Below are 23266 nucleotides of genomic sequence, written 5' to 3'. Positions count from 1 at the left end.
GCTTCAGAGCCAGCTTACTCCAAAGGCCAAACAGCTGGAACTGTGATTCTCCATATGGAGCAGGTTTTGGGATGGATTTTCTTGGTGCTGTCTGTGACGTTCACCTTGTCCTTTTTCACGTCTGTCACAGCCAATCGCCAGACGTTTGCCTCCACAGAGGGTGCGGAGCCAGTGAAAGAGCCATCAGTCTGTTCTGTGCAGATGGTACATCAGCTGTGGTAACGCTCAATGGAGACAAAAACAGAAGAAGTGAGGTAAAGGAGTAGTGTTTGTGCCTCTCTGCAGAGCTGCTGCAGGATAGCCCCCAGCATAAGAGTTCTCCTATGCTTCCTTCCCTGGCCAGGAACTGCAGCAGTTCTACGCCAAGCAGCTGGAGGAAGCAGCAGCCTCACTAGCAGAGCAAGGCTTTGGGATAAGGGAGCTGCTCACTCCCATCGCTCTAAGGCTGCAGATCCTAGCCAGAGCTAAAGAACAAAGGCAGTTGTGTTCTCCACAGTTCTCACCTTCACACACACGCTTGAATCTCAGCCAAAATATTATTCTTGCATCCCCAAACCTCTTGCTGAGTGAGTTTTGGGGAAGAAGAACACACCAACTGACCCTTACCATGAGTCATTTTTAGCATGAAGAACTACAATGAAAATTCAGAGTCAACATCTGTTATCTAACTCTTAGGAGTAGCCCATCTCTTCTCAGCTGTCCAGCATGGGGACACTCAGATCCTGATAGATGGCACTTTTCACCTGTGCAGGAAGTGCTAAGACCAGGAAATTGCAGCAGTGTCCAGCAGTACCTGTTGCTTCCTATGTTGTCTGAGTGAAGGAACATGTGTGAAGAGTTTAGTCTGCCATTCACAGCAGCTGAGTAAGTCAGGGCCCCAGGGGTGGGAGACGCCAACTGTGGAGCTGTTACTCCTCAGACTCATGGGCAAATGGCTGAGTCTGAGATAGTCCCGAGTGGGCCAGTGACCCTACAGTGCTAACGAGGACCCTGTTAGCCTGGCTAGAAAGGCAAGTTCTCAAAGGAAGTGGCCATGTCCTTCCATCTGCACTAGCATTAACTAGCTCTCTCTGTTTCTTATCTGTATCAGTCAGATCGAGTATTTGTGTGGGATCGCATCAGAGGATACATCAAAGATCATAAGTTCAACAAAACAGCAAAGGCTGGTCATGAGGAAGATATTTCTGAGAATATATTATAGCCTCAAATCCCTGTAGAGGTGGTCAAATTTGAGGCAACTTGTCCGACCTCTAGGAACACTCAGCAGACATCATGATCTCCCAACAGAGGTAAGGTTAAGATCAACCTCAAATAAAGTCCATCTGCCATTTCTCCAGTCATTCAACCTTCCTGTCCAGGTCAGAAAATATGAACGCATTTGAGGTGTGAATATACCCACAATTTGCCAACTCACTGTACTTGACCCATGGGTAACTCTGAGCATCTTTTCTTGGGCTTAATTTGCCATGACAACTAAAAGGCTCACAAGCAAAAGTATTCCTCTGTCAGAGGGAGGAGCCAAGAAGCAGCACGTTTCTAATGGGTGGCAAGTGTACTTTTTTGTTGCCACCTATACCACACTCTACCCAGAAGCACACACAGAGCTGAGCCCAACTTTCTCAAGGCAGACAGGCCTACTTCTCGCAGGAAGCTCAGCCTCAGAAAGTCAGAGCTGAACATCTGTTTCTCCAAAGCTTAACCCAGCAAGCCCTAACAATGGGGTGCAACCTCTTCCATAGTGCAATACTATTCTAGTCTTACAGAGAGATAGAAGAGTTACAGCTCTTCAGTACTCACTAGGTGTTCCTGATCTTTGTCTCCCCATTTTCCACCCACGCAAGTTGGAAAATACTCTTCTAGCCTTGTTAATTAGTCTGTGTACATTTCCTTCACAGGTAAAAGAAAGACTTTCATAATATCATGTCCAACAGTGGTACAGCAGATCTGATCCCTCTTTTATGAAAGGCTTCCTCTTCAGGAAATTCCCCTTGCTCCTCTTCGATTCTCGTTGTCCAGATCCAACTTATTCATTTAAAGCTTTACCCTTTATTCAGCAATACCCTCTAGATTTTGTCAGTGCAGGGAAATTTTACCAGTGTAAACTTGGTTATGGAGTCTGAAAACTAAGTAGTTTTACTGGCAAACATATGGATATAAATCCCCTTCCTCCTTTGTTTTAGTGGTGTTTTGGAAGAGGCTTAAATAAACCAAAAAGTCATTTATTCTAAAAGAATGCCTGCAGGGAACATAAACCAATAGTGCCTTAATTATGCTTGTATGCTCATTTTGATTGCTTTAATGTTTCTAATTACAGTGGAAACACTTGTCCCATTTGACAAGCCAGGAAGACAATTTGGCTCAACCAAGGAAGCTGGAGCACGGGTTATGGGGGATGTACATCACCTTCCAAAATTACTTGCTTCTGCCAGCTTGGAAAGAAAGGATGCTCTCATTGGCATTCTGTTATTTCAGCCTGTCCCTCCTTTGGGACACTGATGGAGTAGCTTTTTCAATGACAGTGCAGTGGCAATTAAAATGCTGTGACTGCCACTTTTGGCAAGAAAACTTTGTGGGCATATGCAGAATCATAGAAAATGAAGTTGAAAGAAATCACAAAGAGTCATTTCTGCTTTTCTTCCAGGAGAAGACAAGAGAATTTCAGTGTGTTCATCCAAACTTCTCTACAGGCAGAAGGCCTCAAGCCATTTATGCTTGTGCTTTATTACTATACCATTAGTAAAGGCTTCTTAATGTCTAACCAGATCTTTGTCTAATCAGATCTTCCTTCTGTTTAAGCCAATTACACATTGTCGTATCCCCCAGGAGACACAGCACTGATTATTACCTCAAAGCATGTTAAGGCCAATACAAATTTAACAGTAAACACAAGGCTGTGAGTAAGGCATCTAAAGGCTGATACTTACATGCAGCTGGATGGAATCCACAGCCTGGACGATTTTTAAGGGGTCTCCATAGACAGTATAAAGTGCTAAAAACTTCACTGCAGAAAATTTTAATCCAATTTGCTTAGACAGAAGAGAAGCATTTTTCCTAATGCTTGCAAAGATGTGTTTCTCTTATATCTAGAAGGTTAATTCAGATCCCATAATAACATAGTCTGAACTATAATTTAGTTGGTAAGCAATAGATGATATTTATATCTTAGTAAGTGCACTCCTAAGTATCTGGCTCCATTTGAATGACAGAAAGCTCCAAGTTCAGTGCTACCTGGCATCCTCAAGAGATATCCTGAGTAGCAGAATGACCTCTGTTGGTGTTCTTTTCTAGCAGATCCTACAAAATGGTACCTCCAGCCTCCAAAGAAAAGTTCGGTGGAAAGAGGTTTCTTCCAGAGCTACAGCACACCAAGCTAAAACTGTACTCCTCATTTAAGAGCTGGGCTGGACCTAGCAAACTAGACCTTGACATTCATGGTGAAGCAGATGAGATCTTTCAAATAGTGGTCTATTTCCAAAAGTAATAGCCTCTGAAAAGCCAGCATATCCTTTAGCTGGCAATCCTACTTCTCCCTCTCTGTCCTCTATGCCACAGAGTCTCCTGTGTCTTTAAATTTGTGTATTACATATGTCCCCCCCAACATTCCTCCCCATTATGTTGATTCTATAGGGGAATTCTGTTGTCCTTTCTTACCTTGTTAACCATCACATCCTTCAAGAACCTGTCTTTAATGAAGGGCAGAATATGGCACTTCCCTCCTACGTTAGCTTGAATCCGAGTTAGCATCTTCATATTTAAATAGACCTTGCTGGATTGTCTTCCAGGAATTGCATGTGGGAATTGTTTCTAGCCTCTCAGCTCTCAGAGAAAAGTGCCCAAGACTTAGGCACATGCTCATGGCTAGACCAGGGTTTTGTCACCATGTTAATCACTGCTGAGCCAAGAGAGCGCATCTAAAACAGAAACAAGGCCAAGGAAAGAGTTAAAAAGAGACAGAAGATAACAGATGAATGTTTTGGATAAATGTATTACTGTCCTTGTAATAAATTCAACCCCATTTTTAGTCTTAGACCCAGACCCTGTATGTGCTCACTTCCAGACATGGAAACCTTTTTAGTTCCTTCTGAAAGCACTAAACCCATGTCTTTAAAGGTCAGTCAGCAAATAGCTCTGGAGTCATTGCTCTCTTTTCCTGGTTGATTCTCTAATCCTCTCTTTGGTCACACCCCAAGAAACTCGCCTGTGTCCATCCTGCCCCCTTCCACTCACCATATTAGAAGATCACCCTTTCCTAGCCACCGGCTCCTTCTGCTCTGAGGAAAGCACACCAGGTCTGATTTCTGTAGGCATTTGGGCTGCTCTTGGTTTTGCAGAGAACAGTAGTTATTCAGAGTCAGGTGGAGCACACACTCGTCCAACCCCTGCAGGTTAGGATTCATGAAAGTTAAGATAAATTAACCAAATACATGAAATTAATCTATATGAATTAAAGCATGTTAAGCCCCACATGGACATTCTTGGATAAAGTGACCTTGCTTTGCCTTTCTTAAAATGTCACCGTGGTGATTCAAGGCCATTTTCCATCTGTATCAGAGCACCCACACAGAGGTTTAATGCACTTTGACTTCTGCACATTAACTCACACCTCACACTAATTTGTCTTAACTCTCCATGTAAACAAGCCCTTAGAGGACTGATATTTTTTCTCTCTCATGTGACAGTTCACTTTATCACAAAGTAAAATGTGTTGGAGAAAACTATTTGTAGTGAATTTTCCCTTACTTGTGCCTGCAGTGACATCTTTTTTTTTGTGAATTGCTGCAAAACTTCTATCTCTGCCTAAGACAGTCTGCTTTTTTCCACTTTAAAACATCTACATTGGAACAGCTTATAATTAGTAAAGCAGCATCTCTCTACCAGTCAGTAAGGGAATGGTTGGCCTGATCTACTGGTGGGGTACAGAGGTGACCCAGGGAGATTAACTGCTGGACTCTGAGTCACACAGGATATCTGCAGCTGAGCATAGAAATTGTGTAAACCCAGGCCTCTTTTACCCCTAAAAACATTTTTCTCCTCCCATCAGTGGACTAGAGATAGTCAGTGAGCCTCTTCAAACCTTAAGATCGTGACAATTGTGTGGGAAAGAAAGAGAGAAAAATTATTGCTATCTGCATGAGTCCTGTGCAGGGACAAATCTCTGCTTCTCCCCCTTTTCCTCCACCCTCACTTCTTACTTAGTAGCAGTAGGAGACCTTCACATTAAGATACTGAACCCATCACAGTTGAAACAGACAAAGCCAGAGTGAGGAGGGGGTGATGGAGGCTGAGACAATGTATTTTTAGTCATTTCGATGAATTATGGAGATGTGGAGTTGATAATTTATTGAAGAAGAGAAACGGGGGACTCTATGTAAATGTTTTCAGATGAATAATTAATGTGGCTTTCTAGCATCAGGGTGTCTTTAATTAAAGCCTCTGTTAAACAAGGCAAGGCAGACGGGACCAGCTCCTTGCAGCAGCTAATTGCACCTTTCCCACGATTCAGAGATGAAGCATAATTTGCATCAATAAAGAAGGACAAATCCAACACAGGGTGAGTAGCATGAGGCTGCAGAGTCCACATTAGTGACCCCAGGACTGAGGTGGTTTGCATCACATTTTAAATTAGCTCGGCATACAGGCCAAATGAGGGACTGGGGGAAATGAGGCCAGAGGAGGCACTCCAGCCACAAGGCTTTGGGGAATGCAGAAAGCCACTCACAACAGCCAATGGATGACAGCCTCTTCAAGAGGGACCCACTGACAGGGCTATCTTGCTGTCACTGCGATATGTTTGCCTTCCAAAAGCCTGTCCCATACCATGTCTGCCTCCCCGTCCCATGGCAAAAGTTGGGTTCACAGCAGAGGGGAGCAAGCAATTAGGTGACATTCGCAGGATGGATTGAAGAGGCAAACCTGTGCCTTCTCACTACCCAGCTGCTATCCTTATCCCCAACATACTTCACAGATGCCACTCCTTCACGTGAACATCACACCTGGGCTCTCTCTTCCTTCAGGGATTTCACAGCTGATGTGCAGACGACTGGATGGAAGCTCACTGTGGACTTCAGTCAGAACAGAGCATCCCCTCCCTCTTGTGCCACATGACGGCAGGACAAAACTGAAGCCTTCTCCCTCACAAGGGTTTGGCCTCCCAGATGGTCTGTAGGGAAAGCATAAAACCATGATAGCTTCAAGAATTAGAATGGGACCATCAATAAATGACAGAAACTGCCTCAGTTAATATCACCGAGAGTCTTCCAGTATAATCCCTAAACTTGCTTCTTCAATCCCCTGAAGAAGAGCAGGTAAATTTCCAAACAGGGGACAAAGAATCATTTTCCTGGAGAAAATTCTCCAAAGTAGACACAGTTTAATTAGTTTTAACACCTTGGCAAAGAAGCAGTGTCTCATATTTTCCATTCATTTTCATCACTAATAACATTCACAATAACATTATAAAGTGAGGAGGGTATAAGAGACAGCTGAAACTTTATTTTCAACAGAAAGTGTTAAATCTAAAGTAAGCTGAACAAGTTCCCAAAGTAAATATCTCTCAACACAGAAGATGATAATGTTTGCTTCTTGCATTGCTACAGATGGGGCTGAAGGGGATCTCAAGAGGTTATTTAGTCCATGCCAGACAATTGTGAAGGAGATTTGCTGACACTGCTACAGGTGTCTCTCCACCTTCTGAAGCCATGCTTAAGGCATTCCCTTTCGGCACTGAGCACAAAGACAACCCAGAGAGCATCCCTTCAGGAAAGGTCACTGTTCTCCACGAACACCTCAGTTTTCAGGCAAACACCAGATCTTCGGGACTGTGAGCTCGTGTTCTTTCTTTGCCCGCACCAATGCTCTTGACAGGTTTGACACTCATCTGCGAGCTCAGGGAAGGTCTGCTGCTGTGTTATGTGGCGCCAAGGACTGCAAGAAAGGCTTGGGCTACACACTCGGAGTCCCTGCGAGCAGCTACGAGGCTCTGCTGCTCTCTGCTGGGAAAAGCGGGCAGAGCCCTAGCAAGACGCCGTACTTCGGGAAGAGCTGGATTTGCCAGCGTGCTGTTGCTTGGTCTGCACACGAGCACTCAGAGCTGCCTGGGCAAAAGCAGACACCTGGGTGCAGTCTCCTCCTTCACGTTGCTTTCGGAAGCGAGCCCACATCCAAAGTTGCTGATGCAGAAACCATCTGGGTGCACGCTGCAGCCCGAGCCTCTCTCTCTTCCCCTCACATCTCAGCCCTCTCTACAGCACACAGGAGCCAGGTTTCTCCACATTGCTCTGTTGCACTTGTACCTGCTCTCCTCCTAGCCTTTAATGCATTTACTTTCTCAGCCACCCTCTGGATGGACCCCACTATACACGTAAGGAACCAATATGTGGAGCAACTGCGTGACCCACCCAGAGTCACAGGTCAGCATGTGGGTGAGCAGAGATGTCTCTCCAAGAATCGCAGTCACTTCCTCACAAGCTGTTCTTTTGATCACTGCTCTGTGCCACAAAGCTGCTCTTTGCTCTCCAGACCTCAGGAGGCTTTAACCTTCCTTCTGGCTGCAACTGTGCAAAATCACAGGTCAGAGAGTCTCAGAGCCACAGCACGAAGGAAACAAGGCCACAGACAGCCTTGGGTATTGGCTACCTGGCCTGAGCCCAGGCAGCAGCTCTGTCACAAAGGAGGGGGATGAATTCCCCAGCCTGGTGCTGACCAGGGTCCTCTGCCGCTTTAAGCATATTTAATTTTGCAGTGTGTTATGTCTTATGCATCCCATTATGATTTTCAAGTACCAGATGAGGTGACAGCAGTTTACGACAGGCTTTTCCAGGATTTGGCTATTCTATATACATATTTACAGCTCAATAAAACAGGAAGAAATATTCAAAGTGAACAGACTGTGGAAAGTGGTTATTCCAACTCTTCACTGCAGACTTGAAACAAACCAATCAAAGAGGCTCAGGAGTGGTTTGAGTGTAATTTATTAACCCAAAAAGGAACGCATTGTTAACCAACATTATTTATCGTGAACAGCTCAACTAGCTCTACTGAACAACAGTGTGATACTGCAGGGACAAATGCAATGAGTTACTACACAGATAGGACAAAACCACCAGCAGATCTTTGTTACAGCTGTTAGAAAAAGTGTGCCCAGGAGACAGACACTGAATCTCTAATGGCCATCTTATTTCTCTGACAATTTATTTAAGTTTTAACTTAACAGCAGGAATGATAGCCACAGTTTCACAATGACTCCCAATAACAGATCGTATTGCTGATCTGCAGCTGGTGTTTTCTTATTTATTTCAAAGTCTTTAAGTTCCAGACTTAGCATATGGTGCCATATAAATAATGATATAATAATACGCTCTTGTTTTCCATGTGCCTGGATAGAAAAAAAAAGCCATGTGATTTATGTTACATGAGCATTGTTTTTAAGGCATTATTTTGCTCAGAATTTTTAATGCATTTAAAATGCATCTTCTGCTTTTTGTAATCTGCTCCTTTGAAAGAATAAACAGAGCAGTGATGTTTATTTAATAGAGTCATTCATCTTGCTTCCTTGTATAAAATCCTAGCCTTCCAGTTCAAGCAGCTAGATCCTTGCAATAGGCAGTAGGGTTGGAAATTGAGAGATCTGCTGTTTACCAATGAGGCATAGATGAAAGGAAGACAGGGGGCTCGAGATTTACCCACAGCAGGATGCTATTTGAAGCCAGCAGGCAGCTGAGAACTGCTTTAGTCCTGTCCAGTAAAGGATGGAGAGTAGAAACCCATGGGAGAAATTCAGCAAGAGTCATGCTGTGGAGAAAACAGCGCTGAGATGGCTCAGCACACAACTACCCATACACGCACAACTAAAAGCAGATGCCCACATCTGCTAAAGTTGTAACTGCAGTTAACTAGAGCAAACACTGCCCCCCTGAAGTGTGACAGGGATGTAACAGTTAAGACATTTCCCTCAGACCCTTATAAGCAGACAAACCAGTGAATATTCTGCCTATAAATTTAAGCCTGCTCCATAGGTCCACAGCTCCTGGAGAAAATCTGTCAGGGTCCACAAACCAAAGACTGACAATCCCAAGCACCAGGGAGTGTACAGTACCCTCTCTCACGTGAGGATGGCATAATCAGTGGAGGAGGAAGAAGTCAGATCCTGAAATCTCCCTAAGAGTTGATCCAACCAACTGCCTAAGACCTTTCAATAATTTTAGACTTTACCCAGCATCTTTTCAAGACCTTTCCCAGTGAACACAGACAAAAAAAACACCCTCACATTCAAAAAGCCATCAGTTCCATGCTGTCTGGGGCCATCACAGTCACACAGGAAAGTGAAAGAGGAGAGATGGACTTGGAAGAGTTGCAAAATGACCTAGCACTCCATGAGTGCAGACAGCAGTTCTCCAGTGATCCAAGATGATCTGAGCGGTCAGTGTGGCCAAGGATATGGACAACGTTGTAATGAGGCCAGTACTGGGAGGGAGGGGGCAGTTGTTTCTCTTAAAAGGTCAACAGCGCAACCTGAAAAACACACAAACTGAGCTGCTCTGAATTGAAATCACATCTGTTAGTTCAGCACAGATTTTGAAGTCTTGTATCTCCCTCACTCTCACTCTCTCATCAACCCCCTTGGCAGTTTCAGCCACTCGTGTTTCAATCCTAGCTCTTGTCACACTGGAGCATGAACCAGAGTATTTCAGAAGCTAGTTACTGTGGTAACCCAGCACAGCTTTTATCTTTACTCCTTTCATCTCCTCTTTGGGGGAAACAGGCAATCTGTTTATTTGCTTTTTCTGATGAAGTTCATCATGCAGCACACAGTCAGGATCTGTGTAAAATTGAGAAGAACAAATACCCTTTGCATGAATGCACATGTAAGTATTTCTCTCAGCACTCTACTACCCTGCCTCTTGCTTCCTTACTTCTCTTTACAAGCTATTGGACATGTTCTCTTCTATCTGACCTTCTCTTGGTCCTTGCAGCTTGGCCCTGCACCACTTGTCCTGACCGCCTCTCTACCATGGTACTTCTTTAAGAGGGCCAAGAAGAGCAAATAGCTGGGGGAGGGGGTGCAAATAATGCTGGCAAGGAGGCTACTGCCAGGCCATGGTCAGAGTCAGGAGTCATAGAATCATAGAATCACTGGGTTGGAAAGGACTTCTTAGATCATCGAGTCCAACTATTCCTATCAATCACTAAACCATGCCCCTCAGCACCTCATACACCCATCTTTTAAACAACTCCAGGGAAGGTGACTCAAACGCCTCCTTGGGCAGCCTGTTCCAGTGCCCAATGACCCTTTCTGTGAAAAAATTTTTCCCGATGTCAAGCCTGAACCTCCCCTGGTGGAGCTTGAGGCCATTCCCTCTTGTCCTGTCCCCTGTCACTTGGAAGAAGAGGCCAGCACCCTCCTCTCCACAACCTCCTTTCAGGTAGTTGTAGAGAGCAATGAGGTCACCCCTCAGCCTCCTCTTCTCCAGGCTAAACAACCCCAGCTCTCTCAGCCGTTCCTCATAAGGCCTGTTCTCCAGCCCCTTCACCAGCTTTGTTGCTCTTCTCTGGACTCGCTCCAGAGCCTCAACATCCTTCTTGTGGTGAGGGGCCCAGAACTGAACACAGGATTCGAGGAGTGGTCTCACCAGTGCCGAGTACAGAGGGAGAATAACCCCCTGGACCTGCTGGTCACACCGTTTCTGATACAAGCCAAGATGCCATTGGCCTTCTTGGCCACCTGGGCACACTGCTGGCTCATGTTCAGTCACTGTCAACCAACACCCCCAGGGCCTTCTCCTCCAGGCAGCTTTCTAGACATTCTTCTCCTAGTCTGTAGCACTGCACAGGGTTGTTGTGCCCCAAGTGCAGAACCCAGCACTTGGCCTTGTTAAGCCTCATGCCATTGGACTCAGCCCAGCGGTCCAGCCTGTTCAGATCCCTTTGCAGAGCCTCCCTACCCTCCAGCAGATCCACAGGACCAGAGTGAGCACCAAGGCCAGGGTCAGTACCAGAATCAGAGTAGAGCCCCCACCGGGACCAGGGCTGGGACCAGTGTCAGGGGTAGAGGCAGGGCCAGGGGCAGAGTTAGGTAAGAGTCAAGCTCAGGACACGGAGCAGGATGAAATCCAAGGCCAGGACCCGAGTCACAACCATGACCGTCACCAGACCCAAGGCCCAGCTCAGCGCCGCCCCCGCTCGGCGCTTCCGCCCTGACCCACGATGGCCGGGCGGCCCTCCCTGCCCACGTGACCGCGTAGGCCCCGCCCACCGAGGCGGGTGGGGACGGTTTCCCCGGCAACCGCTGAGGCGTCTTCCGCCCCACTCCCGGCCCTACGGCGGGCGACGAGCGGCACGAGAGGGCGCGCCGGGGGAAGGGGAAGCCGGGCCCTGCCCTGCCGGAGAGACACGGTGAGGGCGAGCGGCCCCGAGGCTCGGAGTCCTCTTAACCCGGGGGGCGCCCCTACACCCTCTCCGGCTGCGTTCGCCTGCGCTCCCGTTGCTGTCCCCTCTCCCCGGTACCCCCTGCTTCCCTTTCATAGAATCATAGAACGGTTTGGGCTGGAAGGGACCTTAAAGATCATCTGGTTCCAACCCTCCTGCCATGGGCAGGGACACCTCCCACCAGACCTGGCTGCCCAAGGCCCCATCCAACCTGGCCTTGAACACCTCCAGGGATGGGGCAGCCACAGCTTCCCTGGGCAACCTGTGCCGGTGCCTCACCACCCTCACTGTGAAGAAATTCCTCCTTATGTCTAGTCTAAACCTGCCCCTGTCCAGTTTATACCCATTGTCCCCAGTCCTGTCACTCCATGACCTTGTCAAAAAATCCCTCCCCAGCTTTTCTGTAGCCCCTTCAGGTACTGGAATGTCACTATAAGATCTCCTTGGAGCCTTCTCTTCTCCAGACTGAACAACCCCAACTCTCTCAGCCTGTCCTCATATGGAAGGTGCTCCAGCCCTCTGATCATCCTTGTAGCCCTCGTCTGGACCCTTTCCAACAGTTCCATATCCTTCTTATGTTGAGGACTCCAGAACTGGTCACAGTACTCCAGATGAGGTCTCATAGGAGAGGAATAAAGTGGCAGAACCACCTCCCTTGTCTTGCTGGCCACGCTTCTTTTATGCAGCCCAGGATACGGTTGGCCTTCTGGGCTGCGAGCACACACTGCCAGCTCATGTTGAGCTCCTCATCAATGAGCACCCCCAAGTCCTTCTCCGCAGGGCTGCTCTCAATCGCATCATCCCCCATCCTGTATTGAAATTGGGGATTGCCTTGACCCAGGTGTAGGTCCTTGCACTTGGCCTTGTTGAACCTCATGAGATTCACACGGGCCTTATTCTCTGGCTTGTCCAGGTCCCTCTGGATGACATCCTGTCCTTCTGGTGTGGCAATTGCACCACTTAGCTTGCAAACTTGCTGAGGGTGCACTCGATCTCACTGTCTGTATCATTGATGAAGATATTTAACAGCACCAGTCCCAGTAGCCACCTTCCCAATTGCAGCGAAGGGTGAGGGTGATACTGAAAATGCTGGCAAATAAACTACCTAAGACTCCTTTTGGAGTGTTAGAAAGCAAGCATCCTTTAATCAGGCCCAAGCAACACAAGGCGGTCACAGAAATTGGAACCCAGATGCCCAGGGAAGTTGTGGATGCCCCATCACTGGAAGTGTTCAAGGCCAGGTTGGATGGGGCCTTGGGCAGCCTAACCCAGTGAGACGTGTCCCTGCCCATGGCAGGAGGGTTGGAACTGAATGATCTTTAAGGTTCCTTCCAACCCAAACCATTCTATGATTCTATGATTCTATGATTCTATGATTCTATGATTCTAATTAGTGCTGGCACTAAGGGTGACTGAAACATATCTGCGGAAGGATGCAGTGATGTCATGCATCTGGTCTACAAGGCTACATATTAAGCATTCTTTGTTCTTTATTTGTTAAATATTTTAGCAAGAGCCACACCATCAGCTGGTGTGCCATCTGAGGACCCAACACCTATAGTTGAATCCCCACCATCACTGGATGACCCACCTGGAATTGAAATACCAGCATCTGCTACCCAGCCATCTGTAGTGGAATTGCCAGCATCTACAGACCAGCTAATTGTTGAGAACCATTGATTTCTGAGGACCAGTTATCTGCTGTTGAATGTCCTGCATCCAGGAAAAATTCACATGCAATAGGATTACTTGTGGGTGAATGGCCAGATTTCAAAGTCAAGATGTACACGTCTGATTCCACACAAGCTGGTGATAAAATACCAGAGGCTGGGCCATCGGCAACTGCAGTCAAGCCAGCAGACACTACATGTGAAACATCAGAGCATCCAATGGTATATGAAGACCCCTTTGAAGTCTCTGTTAATTACATGGAGAAACATAATATTCTGCAAATATTTCAGGTGAAGTATCTCTTTCCTTTCTCCCTCCAGAGGCTTGCTTGGGAACCTGGGCCTAAAGTTAGCTTGGACCAAATTATTCCTTCCCTGACCCTTCTTTATCTTCTCCTTTCTTAAGTGTAAATTTAGTAAAAACAATGAAAAAAGACCCTTTATCATCTTCGGGGATTGAAAGAGATACTTCTTAAAATGTGTCTAGTGTTGGACCAGAAAGTGCAGCTACCCATCTACCTGAGGATCAATACTTTTTTCCTTCTGTCTATCTCTGATTCAGGAGATCACAGAAAAACTGGTGTACCAGAAGCCTGATGACCCCTTGCAGTTCATATTGCTGCAGGTAAGGTGTCTTGCTGGGGCTCAGCGAGGACTGTTTGTTAGGGCCACAAAAGAAAATTTGCTTTGCTGAGCACACCAGAAACATGATCAACCCATGAATACTTCTTGGGTGGCAGAGAAGCACAGGGCATGAGCAGAGTGCCTGGGGTACAAGGAACCACATGTGCCCTAAAAGGAGAGGGAGGAAAGGTATGGAAGAGTGGGTGTGTGGAAGAGATGGGTGTAGGGGGAAGACTTTAGGACTATTATCTGAAAGGTGAAGGAAGCTTAGGGACAGAGATAGGGCCTCTCTATGACCCTGCAACCCCTATTCTGCTCCCTCTATCCCTCACTGGGAGAGAACACTTTTCCTGCCCACACACCTCTATTCAGGAGAGCTGTCTGCTGATCCTGCAGGGTATTAAAAAAGGAAATTAAAAGTTTGTGGAGTGAGTTGACAGTTTGTGAGTGAGTCAGAAGAAGTGTGCAGAGCTTCTTGAAGAGAGGAGGTTTGAGGAAGGACAGCAGACAGAGAAAAAGGGAGAGTCTTTTCTTTCACTGCCCTCTAGTCAGTCGGGGGAAGCACCACCTTTGTGATTTGCTGCTGGGTTCATGCCATACTGAATCCAGAACCTGCAGAAGAACGACAAGGTCTGTTCTGGGCACCAGTAGCAAGGAAATAGGCAGCCAGATGACCCTTTTCCTTCTTCCCAGGTGCAGTCCATGATAAATGCCAGGCAGGCAAAAATGGAGGGAATATTGCAGGAGAATGAAGATGCAGAGGTGTTTCTGGAAGAGGTCCCAAGCACTCCTTTTGTCCCCTACTGACCTTGAAATTGTGGTATTAAATGGAGACTCCACAGGACCATGCTTTTGTAATGATTGGCAGTAACTTGGAACAGGTCTGTTTGTATCTCCATTTCCTGTATTTTCTGTTCTGAATGCTTGTACTTTCCCTTGGGTTTAAATCCTGTGGCCAAGTATTGGTTTGGAGCACAAACTCAAATCTTAAAGGGTACATGGACCTGCATGCACATGTGGCACACCTTGATGTGGAAGATACACTGAACTTCTATGCAGTCTCTGCATGCAAATGCATAAGTCCCACATTTAGACCACTCCTAGACTCTGTTTTCCTGTGCATAGAAACATCACATCTCAGACAATGCAAGCACAAAAGCAAGTAGAATTAAAAAGCAGCCCTGCACAACCCACAGTTCTCTCTTTGCTTCATGCTGTATTGGCAGCTTACTGACTCCAGCTATGCAGCACCTCCAATGCCCATCTAATATTTTGAAAGGCTGGATTGGAGGCTTTCCTGCTGCACCCAGAGCCTCTCTAATGCAAGAAGCTGTCTCTCTGTCTCTTCCATACACTGGGCACAACTGTGTCACCCATAACCATCCCTGCTGGTTTCCAACCACTCTGCTTTTTGGGGTTGCCCTGCTGGTATCATTTCAAGTACAGTGTATATTTTTATAAACAGAACAGTAAAGCAACATTTGCATGTCCCCTCTGTGGCTTCAGAAGACTTTGGCACTCAGGAATGTGAGAGATGAATAAAACTAAACAAACCAAACCCAAGGACTGGTGGCCCAGGAAATTCAGAGTCAAGTTACACTTTGCAAACACGTCATTTGAACTGCTTTTGATTCTCAAAACACTTACAATCCTCATTTTTGTACTATTGAAGTGTCTGTTTCCACCCTGTAAAGAAAATTTGCCTGCTTTTTTTTTTTTCGTCTCTTGCCTGAAGATTATTGAAAATGTGCAACAGAGCGTACTGTTTTTTTGGCTTCATTTAATGTGCATGTGTAGTAGATGCCAGAAAGTCAGAAAGTTTTTTTGTCACTACAGACTTTTCTCTTTTTTAGGCAAGTGCTCTAATTTCATGACCAGTGGTAGTGTATTCCCAAATGACTGTCTTTGCTCCTGTGAAGACAGCACCATAGAAACTTATCTTTCATCTATCTATTTTCAGCTAAAGGTCTGATGTTAAGGTTGTGTGATAATGTACAGCAGAGCTTGGGCCCAAAAAGTCTGGCAATAACAGAGGCAAGTATTTGGCATACAAATTCTGTGTTTGAGAAGAGTTGCCTTTCTATCTAAGGTTCTTAAAAAGGATCAGTTAACTCCTGTGTTTCCAGGTTAAAGGCAGGTAAGCACCGCTGTTATACATAGGGCAGGAAGATTTTCAAGGTCATTTTGATTCAAAAGTTGGGTCAAGATTCAGAGAAAATCTTCATGTGTTTTATACGACATTTGATGTAGGCGTAGGCATCTAGATCCCACTGAAGCAGTGAGGTGCTTTTGAAAGCCCTACTTATCTTCAGCAACTGGAAGAACTTAATGAAACAGAGAGACTGTTTTTCAGCCTGATGTGTTTTTGATCAAGAATTTATAAACAGCCCTGTGCATACGTGCTCTGTGAATGTAAAGGAAGTGCTAATGCACCTCTGTAAAACAGGAACTGCGTGGAAGATGAAGATAATGGCTGAAGCCTTTTCATCTCTTTGGTCACTTTTCAGCATGCCTTCCCGTGAGATGGAGACATTGGCATGTCTTTGAATTTTGTTGTATGCCAGGACTAGGGTACTTTAGGGTACAGCCTTAACTGTGAATTTCCTGCTTCTGACATTTGTGTATTGTATTTTGTTGTTCTCTTTTATTTATGAAAAACTTCTGACTTATAATATGTTCTTGAACTAAAGGTGTGCCCCCTCAATTTCTTGTGCCTTTCTTTCAATTTAGGCAGTTATGTGTGCCCTTCTTTCAATTTAGGCAGTTATGCAAAGAAAAGTCCTTGATTTCTCTTTCAGATAAGTTGAAGTGAGCTAGAAAGTAGTTTTACAGATGACAGAAGTATTGCAAGAGAGACCCTAACCTCTGTTCCTTGGCAATCTCACGGTCAAAATTTTCTTTTGGTGGCCTCTCCACCTTGTCTCATGCTAATGAAATTGCTGTGTGGTAGCAAGAAGTTCTTCCAGTGCACGTAAGAGAGAGCAGCTGTCTTTCCTGTTTCTCAGGACTGAGGTCCCTCTCCTTTGAGGAGCAGCAGTTGTACAGAACTCAATGAGGCTGTATTCAGGACAGCAGTGTGGACCTGGAGTTGGCATGTGTAGGCTAAGGATGATTCTTCAGCTTTCACAGTACTAGGGGGCAGTTGAGGCAAGGGCTTTGAGCAGAAATCTTGGGGATCTCATAATGAGATGAGGAGAAATGTCATTTCCTTCTCCTCAAGCCTCTCAAATTATTAGATTATGTTTTGAACTGCATTTTTTTCAATAAAAAAAGTCCAGGACCTTAGCTTTATGAAAACAAAAAAGCATGCTCAAGAAGGTGTGCAGATTATTTTGTTTAAGCTAGTGACACACAGCTGTCCTTTTTCATTTGCTTTAGAGTTTTCCTGGAAAATATACAGCTCTAGAAAAATTCTTCTGCACATTAAGGCACTAATGCACCACTGCTGTTTCTGTGTAGGAAGGCTTTTCTATGGTTAAGAAAGGGAGAAAAGTTAGATTTAAAATGGAAGTATTCATTTTAGTCTTGATTCCAGAGTGACTGTCCCTTTTCCATATTTTTTCTCCAAATTATTAGATTCATGTTTCTTCTTCATAAATGGACATTTATCAACATGACATTAAACTGTCATTAAATTTCTTGCCTTGGATGCTCTGAAAGAATTCACAGTTCATTGTGTGTAACCAAAACTATTCCATATAAGTCTTCATAGCATGCTAGTCACAGTATATTTGAATACCCTCCAGTAGTGTGCTAAGCAACGTGACTAACATCTGTTGTTTGTTCTTTCTCCTCTCCATGAGGGAGATGTCTGCGCACTGAAGTGCATTCTTTTTAAGAGGGTGTTTTGTTTTTTTTACCCACACCTGAGTATTGCCGTGTGCTTCTAACAGATAAGGATAAGTCATGGGGTAGAAGGTGGGGAGGTTGAAGGCAGTTCGCAGTTCCCAAGGGTGTTTCTTCTGTAGTTTGAGCTGGGCACCGAGAAAGCGCAGTATTTTCACAGACAAGATTTTCGGTTGATCCATGGACTGGTACAGAAGCGTGACATCCAGTTCAGCTGCCAAATAGCATGAACTTATGGTCTACAGACCATTTCTGTTGCATGAACCTTGTACTCCCCCAGAAGCAGGATGTGGAGGGGCCAAGCCAGGGAAGTGTACTCGTTGTGAAATAAGTGACTTGGATCAAAATATCAATATATTTTTCTGCCACCTTTGTACAGAAGTTAAAATGACTCAGATGCCCCAAGCAATACTAAAGTTGCCTGGTTTCTGCCTCTAACCCTTAAAAAAAGCAACAAACAAATAATGTTGTAACTGCTGATGAAAGATCCTTCGAAAAGTTCACACAGAGACTGCTCTGCTTCTTAGTTAGGTGGAGGGCACAAGCAGGATCACTTTTCAATGGCCAGGTACTTACAGCATGAGACATTTCATTGTGACTCACTGGATATTAATCATTGCTACGTAACGCCAATTTTAAGCTAGTTTAATGCCATTGATTTCAAAGTTTCACAATCGTGTGAAACTCAAAGTACAAAGCAGTAGCTATTCAGGGTTTGCATGTTTGAAGTGGAAGGAATTAACGTCTGGGGAAAGCCAAGCAAAGAGCTTACCTCAAGAGAGAGCTCAAGCTGAAGACTAGAGCATGTAGAAGTGCTTAGAAAGAGAACATACCAGGACAAATTGCTGAAACCCTGTCTGATGTGCCTTCTGACTGTATTCAAGGGAAAGCTTCTTTTGACTATTTTTTCAGCCAGGTTAAATGCAGAAGAAAAAGAAGAAACTTTCCATTAAGGTCAATATTTTAGGCTGCATTCTTTTTTTGGGACTGCCTTCATGGGCAACATTGACATAGCAGCAGCATGTTCATGACCATGCCCCAACATACACAAATTAAAAGGGTAACTTTGAGTCATTGAGGTGGCATGGGTTGGATGAACAGTGTCTTGCCATCTTCTTCTGGGGAAAGGGGGTGGGCTGGAGTGTCACTGCAGAAAAGCTGAAGTTAGGCAAAGCAATCCCCAGAGATTTCGATGCACATAATTCAGGATGGGAAACTGATTGCAGACACTGCAGTAGTTGTTTTGTATTAGAAATGCTTGATATGAAAAAAGGAGTGACCCTTTCTCCCCCAAGGCTATCATCTCAATTCCCCATGCAACCCCTCTGACAGGTGAGAAGAGCTCACCCTCCTTTGTCACAGACCTTGCTGACTTCAAGCTATCTCCATGGGATGTTCATCAAAGAGTCTGCGGTAAATCTTTTATCTGCAGAAAATAAGAGTAACTGCTGGTGTCCTTTCGTAAACTGCAATGAAATAATACCAGGGAAGAAACAAACTTGGGTTTTTTGTTGTTACTTTGAGACTAAAACTAGCCTCCTGTTTATTGTCACTCCTAAATTGGCAAGAGATGGAGGAACAGGGGGCTGCACAGAACTGGACATATGAAGATGCGCCGCTATCTAGTGCAGTTCACAAATTAAAAAAGTAGGCAATGTATCTAAGGGAGTGCAACACACAGCTTACACTGGCTGTGAAAACATCACCATAAACTTGCAAGCCTTTAAGATAAACATCTTGAAGAAAAACAGCTCCTCCTTTGAGGCGTTTTTGGTGTTTGGACAGGTGAGTAGATATTAGGGAGAAGGCTATATTAAAATGCAGACAAGTGGTCAGAGAGCCAAACTTTTTTAACAATAATTCAAAGTTGCATAAACACCACGAGAACTACAGGAGTCCCTTTGAAGAGCAAAGTGATGTGTACTCTATCCTGCTACTGTTTTAGCACCCCCTTGGGTCTAGCATAATATCCTGCCTCATTGCAAGGAGACCCAGGGAACAGTGTTTCCAGTTTGCTGAAATCCCACAGTACTGAAAGCAAGTACTGCCTGTTGGAAAACCCAGTTTTTGGACCTGTTGTTTGAATCCTTGGTAGCATAAAAGAGTTTCCTTGAGAGACTCTTTGACTAGGGCATGATAACATGGTGCTGATAACGTGTTTGAAATGGTGGATGGGAGTGCATATGGGAGCTCATCCTGTTTTCTGGAGCAACAGCTCCCTACTTTTTGTGCTATTAGATATCTAAATCCTTCCAAATGAAGAGGAAAGCTCTTTAGAAAGGTAAGAGCTTGAGCGAAGTCCAGTACAACTATGGATAGAACTACTTTTCGTAGTTACCTTTCATAGACCTCCAAGAAATTGTTCGTAAACCTTCCTGGCTTATTCAAAAATCCTGTGTTGAAATCCGGCGCTTGCGTAGTAGGTCAAAATGCATTTCGAAGAACAGAGTAAAACTTAACCTTTCATGCATGTGCCCATGAGAGGGCAGCACAGACCGGCTGAGCCTTCGTTAAAGGCTATTTACGAGGCAGAGGGACTGAACCAAGAGCTATGTCCAGTCGTGGAGTAGCTACAAGTTGAGGACAAAATGTCAGCGTAAAAGGGCTCGGTGGCCAAAAGCCCAGCTCCATTCATCACCCACCTGAACCTAAAACGTAGGTACAGCTCAGTACGGGGTGGACTGGGTCAAACCTCAGTTACACAGCAGGGTCTGAGTCTCACAGTCTTCTCAAGGAAGTTTCTGTAAGTTACTGAAACCTTAAAAGAGAGTTTCAGAAGACGAGTATTGAACAGTGCCTACAGTTCTGTCTAAGCAATGAGTCAGTGTGAGACATAAACCACACCCTTGCCAAGGCAGAGGCTGTCACCCCCAAGAGCGCTATAAACTAACCCCAGGCATGCATGCTATTTATTTCCATCCCAGTGCTCCTAAGCACAGCACCAGCCAACACCCCTCTGGTATTTCCCTTTCCTCCTGCTGCTGAGGCTCTTGCGATGCAACTTTGACTTGACTGTCCTCCCTCTTTCTCTTGGATGCTTCAGCCCTCTGGTAAGGTGGATAGTGGAGATGCTGAGATAAATCAGACACACGCTTGCAGCAGTTGGATTACAGCGAGCGTGTTGGAAACTCGATAGTGACAGGCAACCATATGTAGATGGCAGTGCTCCACTGCCAGCCCACAGCTAATGCAGAGGAGGCAAACAGGATACCCACAAACACCCTTCAGTAATGAGCTGTAACAATTAATGCAAACAAATTTCTTCAGCTCCTTGCAAACAAGCAGTAAAGGTCTGCAAACAAAACCTCTTCTTTCTACAATGTTGTGGCTCATAACTGACACATGGGATTTCAGAGAGGAAGGTTTTAACCATCAGGAAAAGTAATGCAGTTACTGGTTCTAGATATAACAGCTTGTTCCCAGTTTGTTAGATGAAACTCAACAGAACCACTAGCAACACAGGATCATCACAGACCCAAGGCCGTTGAGGAGCTGGGACCACGTCCTAATAAATATAATGACACTGACATCTGCAGTCTTTCAGAGTTGAGAAAGCTTTTTAATTCACAATTAAGAGCAATATAGAGACACTTTCTAGCAGACCTTCATTGGACATCATGAGCCTTTTAAAGGAATTAACTAGAACACAAGAAGAAAATTTCTGTCTTCTCAAAAGTTTTTTCTCCTGCTACATATTTTGCAAGATCACAGCCAATCCTTTGCCCATGCAGAGTGAGATTTCTAACCTCCCTGTGGTCAGACTCCTCTTCAGAATGAGTTACCCTGCCCTCATCTGAAGATGAGATTCAAGAGGAAGCCACATCCCATTTACTGACTCTTTGACGCCATCAAGGGTGTTGGCTGGGAAGCATTGCTCTTGCAGGGCTTGGCTCCCCATCCCTACTAGGAGAACCTTCTGCCAGTAGGAGGGGAGCCAGGACAGAGCTTGACCTCAAGGTTCCCCCAGGCTCCTCCATGCTTTCTTCCCCCTGGTCTCTGCATGTACAAAATGTGACATGTAGGTTGCTGAAAGACCTGGGTGAGATCAGCAGCTCTGATGCAGGTGTTTTGGCCTGGGTTTTCTTTTGCAGAAATTAGTCTCAGGCCTGTAGTGGGGTTTTCCTTCTAGCTTCCAAGTCAGGAGGGTAAAAGAGATGTCCTTATGGGGAGATTTAGGGCCCAAAGCTCTCTCTGGGTGTGCAAGAGGGCACCTTAAGGGTCATCTTTATGAACAGTAGTAGCAGCCCATGGAGATAGCCCTTTATTTATATGATACAAATTTCTATTTTTGTCCACTATTTTTTTAAGCCTTTGGGTCAAGACCACTGAGAAAGGGACCCACAGCAGTTGGCCTAGTTGTTAGCAGAGTGGTACTGAGATCTGCACTATCATGACCAGTCCAAATCTCCCTGGAGAAGCACTTCCTAGCCTAAATCCAGTTCTTGTACCAGACCATGCAACTTCCTCCAAGTTGTTTGTTCTTTCTGATTACGCACTTCTCAGAAGGAGAAGCAGCAGTTTCTTCTGAAAACTTGGAAGTCCAGATTTTCATGCAATCATGGTAGCTTGGGCTTTACGCAAATACTCAAAACTGTAAGTCTTATCATCATCAAAATACAGCTGTGGTTATAAGCTCATGAATAAAATTACCGTACAAAATTAGAAAAATAAGGTGTATCCCTCTCCTTCCCCAAAATATTAAGAGACCTCCAGTACTTAAGAGTGTACTTTACAGCACATTTCTTAGGAATGAAGAGTGCAATGCCATATTCATGGGTGGATTATGCATCGCCAAATGCAAAATATGAGGTTTACTGGTGTCACAAAGATGCCTGTATCTGGGTTTTGTGCACTGCTCTTCTCCAAGGTATCTGAGGTTTTAGAAAGATGTTACTTACTGCATTCCACATTATACTAAACATATACATACAGTTCTGCTTTTCATTCTACATGTTTGCAGGCTTAGCTGGGGTGGCCAGCCCAGCGACCCAATGGTTTACCCTAGCCCACTATAATTAGCCCATGGTTGTTGCTAACGGTATGCCATTTGTCTCCCCACACTCAGCACTGTTTAGTAAACAGTTTCAGGGACAGAGTTGCTCTCCCCTGATCTCCCTAGGTGGTGTTCAGTTATTTATTTTCCACACCTCACAGTTATTCCTCTTTCTTGAGGCTGAGAATTGTAGAAGTGGCAAGAAAAGGGTCAAAACATTGCAGAAGGCAGGAGGCAGCTGTAGCAAAAGCCACTACCCTTCTGAGGGGGCAGGAGGCAAGGCTGGCGTGAGGCCAGCCCAGCCGAAAATCTGATGGACATAGCAGACATCTGTCCCGCACGGCTCACGTCCTCACCCCCCGTTCACCAAGACAAGAGAAGGGGTGGCCATGAGGAATTCCCTTCTCCTCTGTGGAAAAGCTGGCTCCTGGTCACAGCACATGGAGGGTTTTGGGTGGCAGGCATGAGCCTCAAACCAAAATCTGCCAGAGGGAAGGAAGGTCAAATGCTGGACTGTGAAGAAGTTGTTCACAGCCCTCCCAGGAATGCAGGAGCAAATCCGGCTAGCAGGACTGGGGCTGGGGCCACTGGCAGTGATGCACTCAGGTAGAGGTCACTGACCCAACTGTTGAAGTGGGAGACTTTGCCAGGAAAACCCCTCCCCAGCTCCTCCACTCATGGGCAGCAGCTGTGCAGCAGGCTGTGGCAG

General features: G+C 45.4%; 1 protein-coding gene across 1 annotated transcript; it reads left to right on the top strand.

Annotated features, from left to right (window-relative positions):
- The first annotated feature begins 11322 nt into the window (after nucleotides 1–11322).
- On the top strand, nucleotides 11323–16424 carry TEX55 (testis expressed 55). Its single transcript, XM_069849903.1, has 4 exons — nucleotides 11323–11391; nucleotides 12935–13385; nucleotides 13657–13719; nucleotides 14412–16424. The coding sequence occupies exons 2-4, from the start codon at nucleotides 13206–13208 to the stop codon at nucleotides 14523–14525; spliced, it is 357 nt and encodes a 118-aa protein (XP_069706004.1). The 5' UTR covers nucleotides 11323–11391; nucleotides 12935–13205; the 3' UTR covers nucleotides 14526–16424.
- Nucleotides 16425–23266: the final 6842 nt, after the last annotated feature.

The sequence above is a fragment of the Phaenicophaeus curvirostris genome, chromosome 1 (assembly GCF_032191515.1).
Source record: "Phaenicophaeus curvirostris isolate KB17595 chromosome 1, BPBGC_Pcur_1.0, whole genome shotgun sequence".
Taxonomy (NCBI): domain Eukaryota; kingdom Metazoa; phylum Chordata; class Aves; order Cuculiformes; family Cuculidae; genus Phaenicophaeus; species Phaenicophaeus curvirostris.
Note: the sequence above shows the minus strand (reverse complement) of the source record. Positions and strands in the feature narration are given on the sequence as shown.